This window comes from Diospyros lotus, chromosome 4 (assembly GCF_014633365.1).
Source record: "Diospyros lotus cultivar Yz01 chromosome 4, ASM1463336v1, whole genome shotgun sequence".
Lineage (NCBI taxonomy): Eukaryota > Viridiplantae > Streptophyta > Magnoliopsida > Ericales > Ebenaceae > Diospyros > Diospyros lotus.
Window position 1 is genome coordinate 39,143,317 of NC_068341.1, and position 22,753 is coordinate 39,166,069.

At 37.4% G+C, this 22,753-nt stretch overlaps 1 protein-coding gene across 1 annotated transcript; it reads right to left on the reverse strand.

Annotated features, from left to right (window-relative positions):
- Nucleotides 1-1,161: 1,161 nt before the first annotated feature.
- On the reverse strand, nucleotides 1,162-21,301 carry LOC127800672 (cytochrome c1-2, heme protein, mitochondrial-like). Its single transcript, XM_052335420.1, has 8 exons — nucleotides 21,166-21,301; nucleotides 18,652-18,717; nucleotides 17,119-17,345; nucleotides 16,474-16,753; nucleotides 16,316-16,387; nucleotides 1,776-1,892; nucleotides 1,554-1,619; nucleotides 1,162-1,442 (listed from the first exon to the last, which is right to left on the reverse strand). The coding sequence occupies exons 2-8, from the start codon at nucleotides 18,706-18,708 to the stop codon at nucleotides 1,326-1,328; spliced, it is 936 nt and encodes a 311-aa protein (XP_052191380.1). The 5' UTR covers nucleotides 18,709-18,717; nucleotides 21,166-21,301; the 3' UTR covers nucleotides 1,162-1,325.
- Between the last annotated feature and the right edge of the window lie 1,452 nt (nucleotides 21,302-22,753).

Genomic DNA, 22,753 nt, shown 5'->3' on the forward strand with positions numbered 1-22,753 from the left:
TAAGCTATTGAATTGGAAAGGAGAAAAAGTCAAAAGAGTTAACGATCATTTTAGGTTTAATTTGAGCTGAATCAGGACATAATTTTATTAAATAAATAATAATTAAATTTAAAAATACACTGTATATAGTTAACAATAATAACACTTGTATAGAGAGAACTAAAATAAAAGTAAAAATGCAAAGATATTGGAAAGGAAACAAAGGGGAAAGGACCGGTGAACTTGCTCATATGATGCCCTGACTACTTTCTCAAGTGGTAGAAAGTTTGATTTTATTCATTAAACAAGTTAAGTAATTGAGGATAAAGAATGTTGGAAGGCATATAAATGCACATGCAATCCACATATATTAGCATATCATCAAGAATAATGAAGACCTCTCTCAGTATAAGATTGGGCTCTTGGCACTGGGGAATTATGGTTCATGCCATTCCCCTCCACCCCATTAGGTAAAGCTTTTGTTGCATGCAACTCCCTGCCTATTTGTTACTAGGTTAGCAAATTTCCAAAACAATAGGTCAAAAAGAGAACAACCTTAAAAAATGATAAGCTAAGTTATTAAGGAATAAAGCATCCCACCTTCCATATATGTATGTATATTAGCAAACCAATATTATCACCCCCATGTCCCACAAATAGTTTGCTTTGGTGGCTTTAGTGGAGCCCAGAAACATCAACAAAGAGAAGAAGAAAAGAAATTGCTCCACTCATTCTAAAAAGGTCATATGTCACTCTATTATGATCAAATTCATCGTAATTGTATCTCACATATCTTATTTTTAATAAGAGTTAATTTAACTTCATTAAATTAATATGAATAATCTTTTTTTTTATTTGGCCACATTTATCTTAAGAATCTTGTATCGATCATATTTTGCATGTGTTATTATTTTACTATACAATATTTTGTGCCATTCGACAAAAATGACCAACGCATCTCAGTTACGGTTATATTTCATTTTTGTTACATAATGTATTTTAGACACACTTTCACCCGGGCAATCAAACACAATCAAGAGTGGCATCTGCATAAAGTTTCTTGGATTTTGTTTCACCGTGAACCAGAAAGAAAGATTGATACTAAACTGATGGATAGCATCAGCAATCCAGGGAAATTTGCATTGAAGATGAGTCCAAGATGACAAAACACTTCCAAGAAAAGAAAAGAAAATGTCGAGAGTTTATTATCTTATTTTCTGCATCACCAATACACAGTTGGAACCAATTCTTCACAACCAAAAGCCATAGTTCACTTAATGACAAAACTATATTAGTCAATTCAATTCCTCCCTACAAGCATCATATCAAGATGACGAGGAGGATTCCTAGTTGACGACGTCGAGTACCAGCTTACGAGACTTGAGAACGGACCACTTCAAGCGCCTGTAATACGCAGCTTGAAGCAAAGCCAATGAGAGTACAAATATCCACTTGAATCCCATCTGTATTTAAGAAAGAAAGCATGTTTTGGGAAAATTAACTACCTCCTAATTAAGGTGTCAGTCACCATGTAATAATACTAACCATAAAGAGTGATAGTGACGGCAACATACCAATTTTCTCTCCTCCATTTCTGGTTCTGCAGCCCATGACAAAAATGTCACAACATCTTTCCCCATCTGCATCAATAGTTAGGAAGGAGAATTGAGTTCCAAGTTCCATGTTCCAACGACAAGGTTTAGGTCCTTCAAGGGATAAGACTAGCAAAACGCCAGTACAATAAAGAAATCAAATTTGGGAGACAATAGTCCAGGGCAGAGCAAGAGAAACTTCACCTGGGCTTCCGTAGCAGGGGTACCATCTTCGTACTCAACAGCACCGTCAATAAGCATTTGAGGCATGGCAATGGCTCCCCCAGGAAAGTAAGGATTGTAATGCAAGCCATCTCGGATCTACAACACCAATGAACCATGACTGATTAATCAGAGGGGGAGGGCCATTACCTAAATTTATGAGAAAACGGTTTCTAACAATGAGCAACATCACACATTAAATTCGATGGTAACTGGTATCCTGCAAGTGCAGAAACCTTTTGGTGCTTTTTTTTTTTAACTTCTTTTTGCCCACTTTACATATTTATTATAACCTTTAGAACTTAAAGAAAACGTATAAACCAAATAATCAGAATACTAGTAAATTCTACACAGCTCATCAGCTACCAGCACACCTGTTGCCTGCTCCCTCCTCCCTTGTGGCTTTTAAATGGCATCTAGTATAAAGGAACTAAACAACAATAGCACAAGACCCAATCCCACCTCAATGTAACATTCCAAAACCCCAAGACTACCCTTTCTCACGCCATCTGTCATCACTACACACATACACAGGTTGCTAATTCTCTTTGGCATTTTATCAAACAACTTGCCAACATTGTACATAAGAAAAAACACCTCACCTCAAACCTGTTACCAATACGACCACAGGTGCTCAAATAAGAACAAGTAGAGTTCTCAAATGTTCCTTAATCTATTTCTCTAACCAATTTATCAAAAAGAAAATAAATAAGAAGGAAAAATGAGAGAAGAGAGAGAGAAAAGGTAGTCCTAATCCACTCAACCAGATTAGCCAGTTCCAACTTTTCTCCTCTTATTGCAGTTAAGTACACAGACAACCAATATATATACACACTTTTAATTTCACTCACAATTTCATAATAATCATATGGGAACTTACAGAAGATAAAGACATGGATAGAAATGAATGAAAAGCTAGAATTTATGTAGTCAACCCCACATAGTGGGATAAAGACTTGATATGTTGTTATACTCGCAATTTCAAATAATTTCATAAATTTGCATTTCATTTTGCAGAAACCACCAGACAAGCTGATAATGGTGGAATGGCTCTTGGGAAAAAGCACAATGGAGGGTCAGTGGAGATGGCAAGGGGAACTGGTGATGGTGAGTAAGTGGTGCAACTGGATAAATTTTGGCAAGGGAATGTGTCATGAACCTAGGGTTCATAACAAGGTTAGAATTGGCAATTAGAAGGATCCAACTAAATAGGACTGAAACAGAATGATTCAAGAGGGGGTTTAGCCGAGGAATAGAATGACAATCGGAAGGAACTGATGGAATAGAATCAAGAACAGAACATTGGAGAGGAAGAAATGGACAGAAATGGGGGAGAAATTAGAGAGAATTGAGGGAGAGCATTAGAGAGAAATAAGAGGGATATTTGAGAGAATTCTTAGAGAGAGAATGAGAGTTTCATTAATCAATTCAAGCATATCCATCTCCTCTTACAATGGGCATTTTTATAGGCATAGTTAACTCTTTAACTAATTTCTAACAGCACCCATGTGCTCCTAACAAACAACCAAATATCTTCTAAAAAACTAATATAAGCCTATTACAATATTACCCTTCTAATCCTCCTAAAGACATAACAGAATGGTGAAGTGAGAGGTTAGAGGATTTGTAGCTGTGATGTGTGAGTGGGCCAGGCACGACCATCTGTGCTAACAGCTTCAATGACAGAAGGTTAGATGAAGGCAGGGGGGAATCAGACAAGACAAAGCACAGGGAACTCAAGGAATCTCGATGGAGTTCTGCATTCTCCTCTCCTTCACTGGGAGCCTCTTTTCATCTTTGAAGCAAAAGGAACATAAATACTCAAATTTATGCCTATGCAAGAAACTCTATGGTGGCTGCTGATTTGAGAGGACAGTGAAGGTTGAGTTTGGAGGGAGTGTGTTATAAAGGCAAAAGATTCTCGTAAGTGGAAGACCCTCAAATTTGTGATTGTCCGCAAACTCTATGGTGGCTGTTGGTTGGGAGGATAGCAAGCATTGGGTCCCAAAGACAGTGATATGAAGGCAAAAAGACAGTGATATGAAGGCAAAGGACCCTCAAGTGGAAAAAAAGAGCAGTTTCTGGTAGTGCTCAAGCCAGAAGAAAAGGATGGGATCCAGGCTGTGCAAGAAGGGAAAATTGTTGCTGAACCAAGAGAAGGAATGAATAGGAAGATCAGAGTTCCAAGAAGGTACCTAGACTGATTAAATGCTGGTTGGAAGTAACTGAAGCAAGGAATCAGCAAGAGCAAGATTGAAGCAGCTGGAATGAAAATGCTGGAGCAGAGTTAGAAGCAAGAAGGAAAAGCAGAGGATTAAAGTTAAGGCGGTTGGTTGTTTTCTGAAATGCTGAGTTATAATGTTCAGTTGGAGATGTTTTTAGTGGTTAGCATTGGTTAAGGTGGGTGGTTGTTTTCTGATATGCTGAGCTATAATGTTCGGTTGGAGATGCTTTTAGTGGTTAGCATTGGTTGTATGATCTCCTATAGCCTCTACAAAGGTTGTTGCTAGAAAGAGATGTATAGACTTGATTTTTGTACCGAGAAGGCAATGAATAACAGAATTCTTTTCTTTCCTCTCCCTCTCTCTCTCTCTCTCTCTTTCATTTTCTCCTCTTCTCTCCCTCCTTTCTTCTTCTTTGAAAGTGGAACTTGATCATTGACTCTTGTTGGATGAGTCATGGACGCCTACCATCTTTCCTAAATCAGAATAGATCACAGCCTCTAGTTATTTGGAAAGCGATATGTGCCTTTCAGAAAGTTTCTAAACTGTTCTATGTATCTCTTGTTTCCTTGTATAGTGTATAGAATCTATAGATTACGTTTTCCATTTGTTTGTAGTTTCCTAAATCTATAATTTCCTTAAATTGTAGTCCTCTCCCCTATTAATAGGGAATGTAATCTTGTGCATATCATCAAGTGAATACAGAGATTTTTCCACTATTCTTCTTTTATTTTCTACATGGTATCAGAGCTTGTCGTTGCCTAAGGGAGCTTTGTTTTTCTGGCCTTCATTACTGCCCGTTTCCGATACCCTCTGTTTCACTGGCCTACATAGACATTCTCTGGCCTTCATCACCAGTGCTTAATCACCATCCCTAGGGTTCTTCCCTGTTGGCCTTCATAGCTGCTGCCGTCAGTTCTTCCCCATTGGCTTCCATCCCGCTGCAGGTCGTTCTCGTCTTTGTCCCTTTCATCTTCATCGGCTGTCCATAGCTGCCAAGCTTTTCCATCGTCCCTAGGGTTCTTTTCATCGGCCTTCATTGCCACTGCTTTTCCCGTCGCCCATCTCCAATCTCTGCCATCACTGACCCAGATTGAGGAGGGGCAGCTGCTGTTACTATTTCCGGCGCCCTCACCACTGCCTCACCTCCCTCGGGCCGCTGTTCGGTCTTTTCCTTGTTTTTGTTGTTCACCTTGGCATCTCCGGCGAGTGTCCAGCAACCACACCCCGCTACAGCCGCCACTGTTCTCACCACTGCCGACAGCCATCCAGCTCCCTGCACCGTTGCAAGCCAAGGGGAACAGCATCATTTGCTGCTGCTGCAGCATTGCAGGTTTGCCGGCAACCTTTCTGATGCTACTCTTGGTGCTGGAACCAAGCTGTTCATCGCTGCTTCTCATCAGAGACAACTGCAGGGCCTCCTCTGCCCCCAGTAGCTGCCCTCGCCAAGTAACCAGTCTGCCAGTGACTAGTTTTGCGGAAAAATCTATCCAAACTCACCTTGCTGTGAGTAGTTTTTTTCCCAGATCTGAGAAGGCTCCCCACCTGTAACATTTCCTCATGCTACTAGCAGGGTTCATTAGTTTGCTGTCCTATTGTCTCTGTCTTCTGTTCTGACAAGATGTTGAATGGAGAAGAAATTGGAAAGCTAAGGTGGTGTTCTCTTCATGTCTCAGTTTTTAGTTTTTGTTTTAAATTCATTTTCAGTTTTGTATTTTGAATATCTGTTTTGAGATTATTAAAAACACTTTTTTTTTTTTGTTATTCTGAAAAATTGTTTCTCAAAATAAAAAACTAAAAAAGACGTTTTCTTTGAAATTTTGAGAAAAATTATTTTATAATATTTTATTTAATAAATTTGATTCAAAGTAAACATTTATTAATAAATTACAAATTTAATTCAAATGATTTAAAATATAATACAAGAGATAATTGATAATCTAACCATATATAATGCATTAAAATTATAAAGTGCTTTCTAAAGCAATTTTTAATTTGACTCAACTATTAATTCCATGATAAATTTGTTTTTACCTACAAATTGAAATCTGACATTAATTTTGAGATTTAGATTACCCACAACATAAACATTAAAAAAAAAATTATAAATCATAAAATAGCAAAATATTGATTTATCATAAACATAATCCAAAATCTTAAAAATATAATTGAAAAGAAAAATCAATAAGAAAAACATATTACATATTCAATTTGGGCGTGGAGGGCGGTGGCAGAAGGAAGAAATGGCAGAAGGGCAGAAAGAAGAAACGACCGGTGGTGGCAGGCATGATGGCGGAGGCGGGCGTGGATGGTGAATCTGGGCGTGGCGGACAGTGGAGGGCGAGGGCGGTGGCGGTGGCGGGCGTGGAAGGTGGTGGTGACCGAGCTTGAAGAGAAAGAGAAGAGAGAAGGAAGATAATAAAGTGTTTTTCGTGTTTTGGATTCAGAGGCTGTATTTTGGCTGAAAACAGTCAAAATATGATTTCAGCGTTTAGGGTTTTCTGTACATTTTTTTTTTTTTTATGTTTTGAAAAATGTATTTTTGAAAATGGGTATGGAAACGTGTTTTGGGTGTTTTGAAAAACTGAAAAATGGAAAACGGGCTAAAAACAACAAAGAGAACAGGTCCTAAAGTCCTTCTTAAGGACTCTTCAAGGTGAATGTTCTTTGACTCAAGCAGGTATGTGCCTTAATTTTGAATACTTTAATGCCTCATATACAACTAGGAATAATCTATGGGTCTTAGATTCTAGAGCCACCGATCACATGACACTCAACCTAAAATTATTCGAGACATTTGAACCAATATCTAGCTCCAGAAAAATCACTGTTGCAAATGGCCAAGCCATCCCTATACTTGGGCAAGGAAAGGTATGTTTGAACCCATCTATATCTGCCCAACAAGTGCTTTATGTGCCTAGCCTCTCCACCAACCTACTTTCAGTTCACAAGCTTACCCAAAGCCTTAATTGTTGTGTAATTTTCTCATCTTATGATTGTGTGTTTCAAGACCGAGCCACAAGGAAGACGATTGGTGCTGCTAAGGCACTTAATAGGCTATACTACCTACAAGACAGCAATGAGCCACCGTCGGAGATCAACCTAACCTAAATTATTCCTCTTCTCTGCTTACTTCTACCCAGTCCAACATTTGGCTGCAACATTTTAGATTAGATCATCCTCCTTTCCTTTTGTTAAAATCCATGTTTCCAGACTTGTTTAAAGGGGTATTTATCAGTATTTTTCATTGTGATGTGTGTGAATTGTCCAAACACCATCGGATGCCTTATGCTATCAGCAATAAACTTTCCTTGTCTCCTTTTTCTTTAGTGCATTCTGATGTGTGGGAGCCTTCTAGAGTGCCTAATTATTCTGGGGCCAAATGGTTTGTATCATTTATAAATGACTGCACTAGGATGACAAGCGTTTACTTACTCAAAGACAAAGCAGCCATCAACAACATTCTACCCTTGTTTGATAGCATGATACACACTTAATTTGGGGCTTCTATTAAAAGTTTATGACTGATAATGCAAGGGACTATTTCAATCATCATCTCAATCATTTTTTCCAACAAAAGGGGATTGTTCATGAATCTCTTATGTGGAAACTCCACAGCATAGTGGAGTTACTGAGAGAAAAATGAAGCATCACCTAAATGTTGCTAGGGCTCTCTTGCACCATCATTCAGTTCCTAAATCCTTTTGGGGTGAAGTAGTGTTGACAACAACCTATTTAATTAATAGGGTTCCCTCAAGAGTTCTAAATCAACTCTCCCCATTTCAGTCTCTCTACCCACTTTCTAGAAATTGGTTTGCATACTTCCCTTCCTCTCTAGATATTTGGTTATGCGGCCTTTGTCCATGTATCTAAACATCATAGGGATAATTTTGATGCCCGAGCCCTTAGGTGCATCTTTCTTGGCTATTCTCCTACTCAAAAGAGATACAAGTGCTATCATCCTCCTACCCGAAAGGTCCTTGTATCTAAAGATGTAACTTTTGTGGAAAATCAATCCTTTTTCCAAGTTCCTACTTCTAGTCCTCAGGGGGAGATTGTTTCTGTTGATCATAATCTTCCTATTCTAGTAGAATCTCAGCCCTATCAAGATATTTCTTCTTTGGATCCTAATTCTTCTGATTCCCCTAATCCCAAGACAGCAGATTCAGGAGACGCAAAATCCTCTTTTGATCCTTCAATCTTTGTCCAGCCAAGCATATCGCATGTTTGGTTCAAAGGCTCGCCATATGTATATAAAAGGATGGAACAGCCTAACCCAAGTGCTACACAAGATCCATCATCTACCTCTCGGCCAAGTTTGGAACTCACTCAACATCCTAATTTACCTAACCCTACTGCTTGTTCTAACCCTGAAAACTCATATTTGGATCTGCCTATTGCTGTGAGAAAATGCAAGAGGAGTTGTACACAACACCCTATAGCCAAATTTGTTTCTTATCACAGATTGTCCCTACAACACAAAAGTTTTTTGTCCTCCCTTGATTTCATAGCTATTCCTAAGACTGTAAAAGAGGCATTACAAAATCAGAATTGGGTGCAAGCTATGCAAGAAGAAATGAGGGCCTTAGAAAAGAATAATACCTGGGAAATGGTGCCTAGACCGAAGGGGGTTCAACTGATAGGGTGTAGATGGGTGTTTAATGTGAAATGCAATACTGATGGCACATTGGAAATATACAAAACCCAATTAGTGGCTAAGGGTTATACTCAAACGTATGGCATAGACTGCTTGGAGACATTTGCACCCATGGAAAAGATGACTACAGTAAGGGTTCTCCTATCTTTAGCTAGTTGTTATGGCTGGGAGTTGATGCAACTAGATGTAAAAAATGCTTTCCTACATGGTGACTTGGAGGAAGAGGTATTTATGGACCCCCCCCCCCCCCCCCCCACTTGGTTTTCCTAATGAAGTTACAGGTTATGTCTGCAGATTAAAGAAAGCTCTGTATGGATTAAAGCAATCCCCAAGAGCTTGGTTCGATCGGTTCTCAAGGGCTATGAAGGCAATGGGGTATTGGCAAAGTAGAGGGGATCACAACTTATTCATAAAACATTCAAAGAAAGGTACTCTTAACAGCTCTACTTGTTTATGTTGATAACATAATTGTTTTGTGTTACTGGCAATGATAAGGATGAGCAAAAATGTTAAAGGGAAATTTGGCACTTGAATTTGACATCAAAGATCTTGGTAAGCTCAAGTATTTCTTAGGAATAGAGGTAGCATACTCCAAGAAGGGTATATTTCTTTCCAAAAGGAAATATACCATGGACTTATTGGAAGAGACTGGATTGCTAGTTGGCAAGACAACAAATACTCCCTTGGATCCTAACCTAAAATTAGGACCAAGTGGCAGTCCATTAGTTGATAAGGGGAGGTACCAGAGGCTAGTGGGAAGGTTGATTTACTTATCCCACACCAGGTCTGACATAACTTTTGCTGTCAGCTTGGTGAGTCAATTCGTGCATAGCCCTGCTAAAGAGCATATGAATATTGTCTGGAGGATTTTGTGCTATTTGAAGTCAACACCTAGAAAAGGTCTATTGTTTAAGTCAGGGCAGAAGTTGGAAGTCAAGGGATACACTAATGCTGACTACAGAGGTTCACTTATTGATAGGAGGTCCACTACCGAATACTGTGTGTTTTTTGGGAGAAATTTAGAATCATGGAGAAGCAAAAAACACGGGGTTGTGGCCGAGTCTAGTGCTAAAGCAAAATTTAGGGCAATGGGCCTTGGCTTGTATGAGTTACTTTGGCTGAAAATTGTGCTAAGTGATTTGAAAATTCTTGATCATTGTCCTATGAAATTGATGTGTGACAACCAATAAGCAATCAACATTGCACCCAATCCGGTGCAACATGACCGCACTAAGCATATTGAGATTAATTGGCATTTCATCAAAAAAAAAGAAAAAAAGATAGAAGTTGGAGAAATTTGTTTGTCTTTTGTCCCTTCAGGAAATCAGCTAGCTGATTTGTTCACCAAAGGGTTACCTCTCAAGTGGTTTGAAGATCTTGTAAGCAAGTTGGGAATGATGGATATTCATTCACCAACTTAATGGGGAGTGTTGGATGAGTCATGGACACCTACCATCTTTCCTAAATCAGAATAGATCACAGTCTCCAATCATTTGGAGAGTGATATGTGCCTTTTAGAAAGTTTCTAAACTGTTCTATGTATCTTTTGTTACCTTGTACAGTGTATAGAAAGGCAGTTAAACAACATTGTAGTGTAACAAAATATTCTGTGGATGAATCTGAGCCTGAACACCTGAAATTGCTTGCACAGGAAGCAACAAGGTGAACATTCCCTCGAGTAGATCCATTACCATGTTAATTTATCCTTACTTATATCCTTATACACCCCCCCCCCCTTCAAGTTGGAGCATATATCAAGCATGCCCAACTTGGTACAAAAATGTCACTCACACAAGGACCTCTAAGTGACTTAGTGAGTAAATCACCCAATTGATCATTGGAGCCCACAAATGTTGTAACAACATCCCCAAAAAGCACTTTTTCTCTAACAAAGTGACAATCAATCTCAATGTGCTTGGTTATCTCATGAAATACAAGATTAAAATCAATGTACATGGCAGCCTAATTTGTCGCAATCAGCTGCATAGACTTGACCTAAATAACTTCTAACTCCTCAATCAATTGCTTCAACCACACTAACTCACAAGTTGTTAGAGCCATTGCTCTATATTCAACTTCTGCATTGGACCTGGCAACTACACTTTGTTTCTTACTCTTCCAAGAGACTAAATTGCCACCAACAAATACACAGTATCCAAATGTGGATAATCTATTGGTAGGAGATCCTGTCAAATTAGCATTTGTATATCCCACAATTAGGTTGTGTACATAATCTCAATACATCACATAGCGACTAAAGGTGCATTTAATATATCGAAGAATATGAATTGTTGCATCCAGGTGATTGTCACAAGGTGAATCTAGAAACTGATTTACCACACTTACAACAAATGAGATATAAGGACAAGTGACTGAGGTAATTAAGCTTGCCAACTAATCGACGATGGGCCCAAGGTCAAAAATAGGCTCCCCCTATCCCGGAAGCAACTTGATATTTGGGTCCATGAGGGTATCTACAAGCTTACATCCAAGCATCCTGGTCTCCTCAAGCATGTCTAATGCATACTTCCTTTGAGAAATATGGATTACTTACTTTAACTAAACCACCTAAATACCAAAAAAAAATATTTTTAAGGACCCAAATCCTTGGTCTGAAGTTATCATTAAACATGAGCTTTCAACTCAGCGATACCAACATCATCATTCCCTGTGATAACTACATACCACCAGGAGAATATAGTGACCAAATTAAGAGCAATAAATGACAGAATGATCATCTCCACTCCAAGTTAAACCAAACTCCAAGACGATTGAATTGAATCTACCAAACCAAGCTCGAGGAAATTGTCTTAAGCCATATAAGGATTTTCGCAAATGACACACTAGGCCAAACTCCCATTGAGCAACAAACCCAAGAGGTCGCTCCATATACCCCTCTTCCTTTAAATCACCATGAAGAAAAGCATTCTTGAATCTAACTGATGGAGAGGCCGATGAAACATAGCAACAAGAGACAAGAAGAGAATAACAAAGGATATTTGGGCAACATGAGAAAAGGTGTCCCCATCATCAAGGCTAAAAATTTGAGTGTACCCTTTTGCTAATGTCATGCACCTAGGGTTTTAGGAGTAATTTGGAAGTAAGCAAGAGAGATAGAACAGAATAAGAGGGAGAAATCAGAGAACATAGCATGAAATCCAAAGAGAACAAAAAGAAATAAGGGAAAACCAAGAGAACTAGAGGGAATTCGAGATAGAATCCGAGAGAGAATCAATCTATTATCATTCCACACTATGCATACTCTATCTACCATAGCCTATTTATAGGTTGTCTAGGCTTACAATTGAAGGGTACAAACAGGTAAAGCAACAAGTACAACACCTAACTAATACATGTAGTATACTATGACTAATATACCCTTGGGGTTGTGACAATTCCCTCCTCCTTGAGAGAGTTCTTGACCCCAAGAACTTGCAGCAACTGGTCTTGATTCTTTAGCCAATCCCTACTTGCTCTTCTTCTTCTTTTCCTTCCTCTAGTCCTTCCATATATTATAGTTGTTTTCTGCATTGGTGGCCTAGGCTAAATTTTTCTCCACATCGGTAGCACACCCCAACTCTCTCTTTTATTCCACCGAAAGAGATTTAATTGAAGTAGGGTTAATATAAACCCCATGAGTCAGATTCCCTTGGTGCATTCCTAAGGTTATGGCCCCAAAATTGCCTTCCAACTTTGGACTGTTTGCAGGATGAATTTCGATTAGAAGCTGGTGCTTTCTAAAAATTGTTTCCAATGCTAATTCTTGTAGCCTAGCTTTCTCAGTAGCTTGCTTAACAGTAGTAGGCTGTATCATCTTCATTGTTGGCCTCAGCTCCTCATTGAGGCCACTAATAAGGCTAGATACGAAGTAGGCCTCATTCAAAGTCAGGCGGTAAATGATCATTGACGACTTTAGTTCTTCAAATTTGACCAGATAGTCCATGGCAGAGCCTTCTTGTTGCAACTTGTTAAATTCTTTGATCACTCTGTCATCAACCTCTCGCCAAATCTATCGCAAAAATCATCCGCAAATTCTTGCCAATTGAAATTATTTCTCAGCCTACTCCATCCTTGGAACCATGCATCGGCCATATCATTAAGATATGTTGCTACTAAATTTACCTTCTGACTCTCAACCACTTGATAACAAGTGAAAAACCTCTCACACCGCCTAATCCACCACCTAGGTTTATCTCCTTCAAAGATTGGAATCTCTAACCTCGGCACAGGAGTGTGGTGGTGATTTGGAATGAAACCTCTACCTTGAATGTTCAGCTCCATCTCATTACATCCCTCAGCTCCCTATAGAACAGGAGCAAGAGGAAGGATTCCAACTTCTACTAGAACTAGAGCTGCCTCTGTTCTTGGAGAAAAATCCTCCAGTAACCTGTTTGGAAGCAATGCAGAAGATATCCTCATCGTTCCATCCATCCTTTGGTTGATTTCATCTAGCCTTTGGTTGACATTAGTGTGGTGTTCCATAATCCTTCTATCCAAAACTTGCATAGGTTCTCCCGTTGCAGCCACATTCTCCTCTCTGTTAAGATTTACCTCCTTCTGAGTCTGCCTTAAACTTAGTTCTATAACATCCAACCTTACTTCAAACTGCTTCATCCTTGTACCTTCTGCCATGTCTCAATTTACTTACTTCAAAATTCGCTTTTGATCCAGTGTTATTAAAGGTTGTAAGGCACACCAGAGTGTTGGAGCGTGAGGCGCATGCTAACTAAAAAAAGAAAAATATGTCATAGTTGAAGAATAAGATATAAAATATGTCTCAACTCCTAATAACATATTCACAAGCATATTATCAAGAAAATTAAAAAAATTCAACATATACTAACTAAAGAAAATATTAAAACAAGTTAAATACCTGTAAATTTCAACAAAGCACATCCCATCATATTTTAGTAACCAGTATATAAGCATCACAAAAAGTTAAAAAGCTTTGTAAGAAAAGTCTTTAAATCGACTTAAATTAAATCTTAAACAATTTCTACATCTTAAATCCTATTTAAGATTAACTAATTAGGGAGATGATGCGGTAACTTTGAAGGAGGAGATGTGCCATTTGAAGAAGGGAGAGCCGAGAGCTTTTTTGGTTTGACAGTCTCTTCAGATTTCTTTTCTTTTTTTTTTATTGGTTGTCAGCTCTTATTTTGTTTTTTTTTCTTTTGATTTATTGTTTATTTAGTATTTAATTATAATTGACTTGAAATATGAAAAGTTTCCTTTTTCTATTAGGATTCTATTAAAAAATATAGCAATAAACACTTAAAATGCAATAAATTTGAAGAAGGAGATGTGTCGTTTGAAGAAAGAAGAGTAGAGAGTCTCTTTGGTTTGACAGTTTCTTCAGATTTCTTTCTTTTTTTATTGGTTATCAGCTCTTATTTTGTTTTATTTTCTTTTGATTTATTGTTTATTTAGTATTTAGTTATAATTGGAATTAGAATATGAAAAGTTTCATTTTCCTATTAGGATTCTATTAAAAATTACAACAATAAACACTTAAACAGTAAAAATAGTAAAAAAAATAAAAAAAGCTAGGCGCACCTAAGTCCAAGGTTGGGGCTGAGGGCCTAGGCGCACTTGGCTGGTCTACGCCCACCTAGGAGCATTTCTAGGCACCAAAGGTGCGCCTTGGGCCTAAGCATGCCTTTAATAACACTATTGTGATCTACTTCCAAAGACTATTATAATCAACAATCGTCAATGATTGCTTAGATCTAAATCGGCAACCTAGCATCGGATGCTCTAAATCCACCTCCCATATTGATCAACTCTGATGCAACTAGTTGAATTCGTTGGAATTCCGCCAGAAATTGCCCCGCTCTGCTTCGTCTTCCAATTCCACGCAAGAATTATCAGAATTCACAACCGAGAATCAAACTCCCTACTTTGCCTTCAAATTTGAGCTGAGAATCGATCGAAAATGGCTCGGCTTAATTGGATTTGCTAATGGAATTCGCTTAGATTGCCAGAAATCACAGCCAAAAATCATTGGCTCTTATACCAAATGTCATGCAACTAGGGTTTTAGGAGTAATTTGGAAGTAAGAGAGAGAAGAGAGATAGAACATAATAAAAGGGAGAAATCAGAGAATAGAGAACGAAATCCAAAGAGAACAAAAAGAGATCAGGGAGAACCGAGAGAACTAGAGGGAATTCGAGATAGAATTTGAGAGAGGATCAATCTATTATCATTCCACACCATGCATACTAACTACTATAGCCTATTTATAGGTTGTCTAGGCTTACAACTGAAAGGTACAAACAGGTAAAGCAGCAAGTATAACACCTAACTAATACATGTAGTATACTATGACTGAAACACCCTTGGGGTTGTGACAACTACAAGGCAAGCCTTGAGGTGTTCTATATGGCCGTCAGTGCCAACCTTAACAGTAAAAACCCAGCAATGTCCAACAATAGACTTACCCATTGGAAGAGGTATTGAGTCCTAAGTTCCATTGTAATGTAAAACAAACATTTCTTCAACAGCATCCCACCAACCTAGACGGGATAGGGCTTTTGCAACAATCTTAGGAAAAGAAATAGAAGATAAGGAAGAGATAAAGGCAAAATACTAAGGAGATAAAGAGTGATAACTAACAAAATGTGAAAAGAGATGTTGAGTAATGCAACAACAAGTACCTTTATGAAAAGCAATAGGCAAATCAATATTAAGAACAATGGGAAACAAATTTGAGGTGGAAGGGCCAATCGGCACGAAGAATGAGTTAAGTGAAGGCTCCATATGTCTATCAACAACGAGCTCTGGCGATGATCCACATGTTGAGGACGCCACTTATAGGTCTAAAGATCAACACGATCAAGGCAAGATGAAGATGAGGTGGAGAAAAATAGGGAAATCAAGAAAAGGAGCAGGCAAATGCAAGCTAGGCGACACCGACTTGGGCAATGTAGAAGAGGGAGGAAAATAAGGAGAGGACTCAAAAAGGTAACATGAGCAAAAACAAAATAGCAAGCTAACTTGTGGGAGTAGCATCAATACCCTTTTGGAGACGTGAATAGCCAGAAAAAGACATTTGAGAAAACGAGCTAACAGTGTATCACAACTAGGAGCAAGTTAATGAACAAAACAAGTACACCCAAAGATACTGAGAAGTGGAATGAAGAACTTGGTCATTAAAGACAAAACACCAAGAGAAATTGCCTCCACAGAAGCAACAAGGTGAATTTCCTCGAGTAGATCCATTACCATTTTAATTTTGCCTCACTTATATACTTAATACACTTCAACAAATGTATTAACCTTAAATCTTTGTGTGGGATGTAATTTACCTAAAAGAAAGATATAATATTGGTTTAACAAGAAATATGGCCCTTGATAAGCAGAGAAGTGCCAAGGGATCCAAGTAATCAAGCACAAGTAGTTTGTAAAAAGTTTAGTTATATTGACCCTATATCATATCGCTACAATCCCCCCCCCAATCCTTATTCCTTCTACTTTATTATTCTATTTATTGCATTTTCTTCTTGGAGTATTATAAACCAAAGTGACAGTCATTATGAAGCATCTTATCATTCATGCTTGCCGGTCTCTAAAGATGGACATAAAACCATTGCATACAAGTTCAACCAGAAAGATCCAGAAACAGACTAGTAATCAGCACTTACATAAATACCAGCAGGAGGATCGCGGTAACCAGTTAGAAGCGCAAAAACATAATTCTGGCCATTGTGACGAGCCTGAAATGCCAAATAGTAAGAAATGTAATGGAAGATAGATAAAAAAAAAAAATGCAGCAAATCAGAAGCAGAAGACAGGAATTTACTTTAGTGATAAGACTTAAATCTGGAGGATATGCTCCCCCATTGGCAAACCTTGCAGCTTGCTCATTTGCATATGGCTCCGGAAAACGATCACTCAGTTTACCAGGTCGAGTATACATTTCACCCTCATCATTAGGTCCATCAACAACCTCAATCTCAGCTGCCATAGCTTTTGCTTCCTCTTCTGTGTAAGCCACACCCACCAAGTCACGATATGATATTAGGGACATTGAATGACAAGAAGCACAGACTTGCTGGTAAACCTGGTGACCACGACGAATCCTGCTTGCATAAATTGAGCATACAGATTAATGGTAGCATTAAACTGTAGAATAGCCATAATAAAGTAATAAAAAATTTATGCTATTCCCAATGAAATGAATGGTCTGATTCCATGACATCATGTGGTGAAACAACTGAGTACAGATGAACAAATTTCACCCAAATTATCAAGAATAAGGCCAAAATAGTTCTATTCAAGGGTTGAACATAAACGAACAACCTGCAAAAAAGTTGCATCCCAAGAAGGAATAATCTAAAAAGTAGTAGAAATAATGTACCTTGTCAGAAATCAAATAAAGCTGTGAACAACTGCAAGCTAAGAAAAAGCATACAGAAAGCTTTTACTATTCTCAACATTTACTCACGAAGTATGGTCATATGAACTGAGAATGCCTTTGTGAGGCCAAGGATAGTTTGGACAATCCAGACCATGTTCAGCCTCATCAGTAGCAAATGCTATTGTCGTAAAACTCAAAAGCCCCGATACACCTGCTCCAAGAAGAGCAAATGCTCTCAGGGACTTGATCCCAGCAGATTCAACTCCCTCTTTATCTTTCTTTGAAACAAGGGATGACAAAACTGGAGGGGCAACCTGCAGAATGTCATGCAGATACCATTAGTCAATATTGAATACCACCATTCTACAGTTCACATGGAGAAACAATTATTGAAAGCAGTAAGGTTCTAAACTATTAAGCTTACAAAAGAAAAAATAAAACAGTACTGCTGACAGATGTGGATTGTTGTTCAAAAATTCATCATTCATCTATCTACAAGTTATTTACTTAAAAAGCAGGAGGGGGTTGGGGGGTGGGTACTCAGAACCTCAATCTTGATGGCAAGGTCTCTAATACCACCTTGAAGCATAGACACTTCCACAAAGGGACCATTTTCACCAACACCATGTCAGACACCAACACTACATCAAACCTTTCAACATATGTGTTTTACAATTGTTCAAATTGCTCTTCTATTTCTTAATTTAAAAAAAAAAAAAACAAATACTTTAAGGGTGATTGGGCCCTGGGGAACACCATTGTCTATCCTGGATCTTGTATGTTTATTATGTATACAAAAAGGAACCAGATTATTAGTTCAAATCTTAGGACTTTTGAGTTCAAAAACTTCAATTTAATTAAGACTTTTTAATCATATTTATTTTCTACTATAGAATGTGAATTATTTTCACATAAACAACGACGACATATCTAGCCGTTATCCCACTATGTGGGGTTGGCTACATAAATTCTAGACTTCTATATGGGTTACATCCCAACAGATAGTTTGTCTAGAATTCATATTTAGATCCGACTAGGTTTTACGCTGGCTGTCGGCTACCTAACGCAATCCTCCTCCTTTATCCGGGCTTGGGACCGGCAGTGGATAATATTCCCTGGCAGAGTAATGATGAAATGAAGTTTCAACACCATCTTCATATGGAGAAGTTTCATGAGATGGTGGTGAATGAAGATAATTGATATAATTGTGTTCCATCACTTAATTGACATAGTGAAATCAACAAGTACAATATGGAAACACAACCCGAATTATTTTCACATAAGATGAAATTTATTTTTTGACAATTCCATTTTGAGCAATATCTGTATTCTTTTTGAAAATTACTATGTCGGAGTATTTATGTTGTGAGGTATCCATGTTTGTGTCCCTATACATGCTTCTTTGAGTAAGAAAGCACAAAGACAAGAGTCAATGAGTGAAGAAAACACAGGAAACTTGTGATGAAAACCACACCCTGCCTTCACCAAAGACGCTCATCGCAAAGACAGATACTAAGAAACACTTGAAACCCAAATATTATAAACTTATTCAACACGTGTTATAAGATTGCATTTGTGACAAGCCCATATGAAACATGAAAATGAGGATAGAAAGCTTACAGCAGATTGCAATTGAAGTCTGCACCTCAGTAACTGATTGATTGCTCTACCAGCCATTTAGTCAATCTGTTGATATATTACACCAAAACAGAAATAAAAATAGCTATGGATCTGGGGTCAAATTCATTTTGTCACAAAATAGGAAGTATACACATTCATGCATACTCCAACCCAAAATCTCAAATTTTCTGCAGCATTGGCCCATATATGTCAAGCATACAAAAGTAAACTGCAATATTGTCATATCTACAGAAGTCAAGTGCCAAGAAAAGATTACAAATAGTAAGAGGCTGAGGGATATAAGAGCCTGAATGTTGAAAAATAAGAAAACCCATAAGAAAAAGTTCATGAATCACATATAGGGAAATCATTAAAAGGATGATGTAATAATACACCATAACACCACCTCCCTGCCCCCATACATACATAGTCAAAAAGAAAGAAAAAGAATAAAATAGTCATATGGGGAGTGTAGAAATTGACTTCAAACAATCTTCCATGAGTAACTCAATTCAAGAGAACTGCGCATGAGACTCACTTGGACTCATTATCCATAATCATTGTTGCGGTAACCTTGGGCAACAAAGTAAGCTCGGAGTTGGAGAACCTAGCTCATTATAGAGAATTGGGCTTCTACCATCAACTAGCTTGAAGTACTTCACATTTTAGTTATTGCAGCAGCCTATTTCATTGGCTTTGTGTCTCAAGTATTCTTGTTTTGCAAATTTGAGTCTACCATCTATCTTACTAAGGGATGCATTCACACCTTTGGACAATTACATGAAGTTAAGTATATCATCTTAGATATTTAATTCTACATCCCTCATGGCCAATATTTCACAAAATTCATGTGGTGCAACGATTGGGGCATGCAAGTCTGCTAGTACTAAAAACATGAGATGCCTTCATCTCTCTCTATTTTTTTTACCCTCCCTTTTGCTAGGCTTTAGAGCTTTTTGGCAAATGCAGCTGTCTCTCAATCTATTTGTATTCAATTGTTCAACCTTCATTTGCAATTGAATAGTTTTGAAAGCATAGGATAGAAAGTGAGCATATGAAGATTTTCTTCTCTACTTTTGTTGTTCTTGTTCTTGTTCCTGTGGTGGTGGTAACGGTGGTAAAACCCAAAATGAAAAATCTAGAATAACCATTACAATTGTCCCCTTCCTATCGAAAAGCAACTGAACAAGCAAAACAGAACTCATAGCTACAATCCATATCAAAGATTGTTGTGTTTGCCTCAAGTTTATGCGATAGGAGATCGGTAATATATTGGAGATGCATCGGTTGGAAGATTAGATCAATTAGGGTTAAAATACCAAGTGTAATATGCTTAGTATTTTGGGGGTCTAATTGTAATATCCCAATAATAGTTAGTTATATTGGGGTGTCCACCCTTTCTATAAATAAGAGGGCATGGGAGGCAGTCGAGAGGCAATCCAAGAGAGAGAGTTTCTATTTCATCTATGATCGAGTGCTGGTTTCATTCTTGAGAAAAAAAGGCTGAGTGATTAGTATTTAGTCTTGTGTATTCTTGGGAGAATGAGTTGTGTGTACTCGGGGATATAGATAAGGGTTAGAAGCTTGATGTACTGATCGGTTTATCTGAATAAAAGGCTGCTCTGTGTGGGTGTTGACTACTAGATGTAGGTTTGCCAAAGGCATTCCGAACCATGATAAATCTTGTCTCTTTGCTGGTTTGATTTATCTTTCCGTAATTTCGTTTTCATTCTGTTTTTGTCTGATTTCTTAATTGGTTTCTAATTTTGTAAGTGTGTAAGAATTCGAGTGGGAATTTTCTTCGGTTTGGTCCTGTTTTGACAGTCTTAATATCAACAAAGATTCAAAAGACATGCTGTGTAATTTGGCAACCAAATGCTACAGTAATCAGAATAGACTAAGCAACTTTTCTCTAGACTATGTACGGATTAGAATTTTCTGATAGAAAGGAAAATGAAAAAGAATAAAAATATTTATTTCTTCTTTTTCTTTTTCTTTCAACAAAGCCTATTTCCAAACATAGCACAAAATCCAATCCTTTGCCAATGTGTTAAAGTCAAATTGTTTTCTTTTTCCAACATCAACAACATATCAAGCTTTAATCCCACTATGAACAAAAAATACGAAACAATGTTTATCAAAAAAATATATATATATATATTTTGTTGTCCATAAAAGCAGTCTTCAAAGCAGAACCCAAAAAATCACTCTGTGGAGCCAAAATTTCCCCACAAGACGCCAAAAAGCACTGCACCAGCGCCAAGCCCCACTTTCCGCACCAATAACCTCAGCAGAGACTTAACAACATTCAAATTCGCCAATAAAGGAACGAATAACAAACAAAATATGATGCAATCTTTAGGTAACAGCACCAGGACAAGGATAAAAGGGGATCAAATAGCTCGAAGATTCGCATGCATGTTGACTTGTCTATTTACAGACGGAGAAACCTAATACGATGATTGCGAACAGTTAAATTAGGAGGGGAAACAAATCACGAGAGGCAACGCTTACAGTGACAGAAACGGCGACGGCGGTAGATCGACGGCGACTTTAGTCCCGGCTCCGAGCGCAGAGAGAGGAAGAGAGATCTTCAACGAAGTAGAAATGGAAGGTATTTACTGTGTGAGTTTTATCTTTCGCTTCGTCGGAAGTTATTGGGCTTTGTAGGCTTTTGGGCCACAAGCATGGGCTTCCCTCACGGGCTTTGAACCTGGTAAGAGAGAAATTTTATTTTTAATTTTATTTTGTTGTGAAGCGAGTACATGTCACAGTGCTCCCATCTTAGGTTATATTCATGCTCTCCATTATATTATTTTTTATTTATTTTATTTATTTTTTATTTAAAAAAATAATTTTATTTATTTTACCTTATTTATAATTTGTATATATACACAAAATTAATAATTAAATACACAATACACAAAATCAATAATTAAATACACAAATCAATAACTAAATATACAATATCAATCATCTACTACAAAAATAAATAAAAAATTTATCCAAAATCTCACAAACCCACATTCTGCTCGATTTGCTCCTCACCGAATAAGACATTTCCGTCATTCTACTCGCCATCGTCACTTTTGTTGGTCACCGCCACAAAATCACATATAGTGTTCGATCTATTCAACGAAGAAAAAGATATCGCTACTGCCTCCATTGCTGGTTTTGCTCCTTGTTGTCACCTAGAACTCATATTCTTTGACCGATTCAACTTTTGTCATGTCTAGTTATTTCTCTTCCTACATTGATGGTCGTTGGAGGATGGAAAATAGATGACGAGGAAATTTCGATCACTAACTCTGACAAAACTTTCAATGTTACTGAATTTTTGGTAAAAGAAGTTGGCTCTGGCGAGCTGCGTTAGAGCTCAAAATCTTGATTTAGCTTTTCAATTTTTGGCTTGGTGAGCAGATTTCACTACTCTTGAAGAGAGCCTTATGTTGTCTTCAATTATGCTCCATATTCTATTTTCCATTATATTATAAATAATCACTCTTTTTTTTTAACCTCAAAAATTGTAATTGCTTCAACCACACTCCTTATTTTCCTTTCTATTTGACTATATTTTTCACTTGTTTATTAATAAGTTTTAGTTCTATTTATTTTAGCTTACTTATAACTTTTACTGCTTCAAAAATTTAATATTTATTTTATACTTTAACAATAAATATTGTTATATTAAATTTTAATAATATTTAACATATTTTTAAATCAATTTACTATTTTTTAAATACAATTATTTAACAAAATTGTTTGAAATAATTACATAATAATAAATTTAAAAATTTAACATGTTAAAAATAAAATTTCGACAATAGTTATATTTCAATGACTATATTCCAACAGTTATATTTTAATAATTAATAAATAAATGATTTATTGATCAAAAAAATTACAACTCACAAATTTGAAACACCAATTGTTATCACCAAAATTTGATAACCTCGCATTAGTCACCATGTCCAACAACATCAGTATGTTCTTCCGAATGATCCATAAAGAAGACGACAAATATGAGAAGGCTATTGCTGCAGATTTAGTTGAACATTATTTTTAGTCCACAAATCATGGCTTTGTATCACGTCATTGTGAA

Bases quoted from the DNA above. Each gene is read 5' to 3' on its own strand.
- LOC127800672 (XM_052335420.1), bottom strand. From the start codon at position 18,708: ATGGCTGGTAGAGCAATCAATCAGTTACTGAGGTGCAGACTTCAATTG. The intron at 1,893-16,315 runs GTAAGTGCTGAT...TTGGTGTTGTAG, and splicing joins ATCCTCCTGCTGGTATTTAT to ATCCGAGATGGCTTGCATTA. The intron at 1,620-1,775 runs GTGAAGTTTCTC...CTATTGATGCAG, and splicing joins CCCCTGCTACGGAAGCCCAG to ATGGGGAAAGATGTTGTGAC.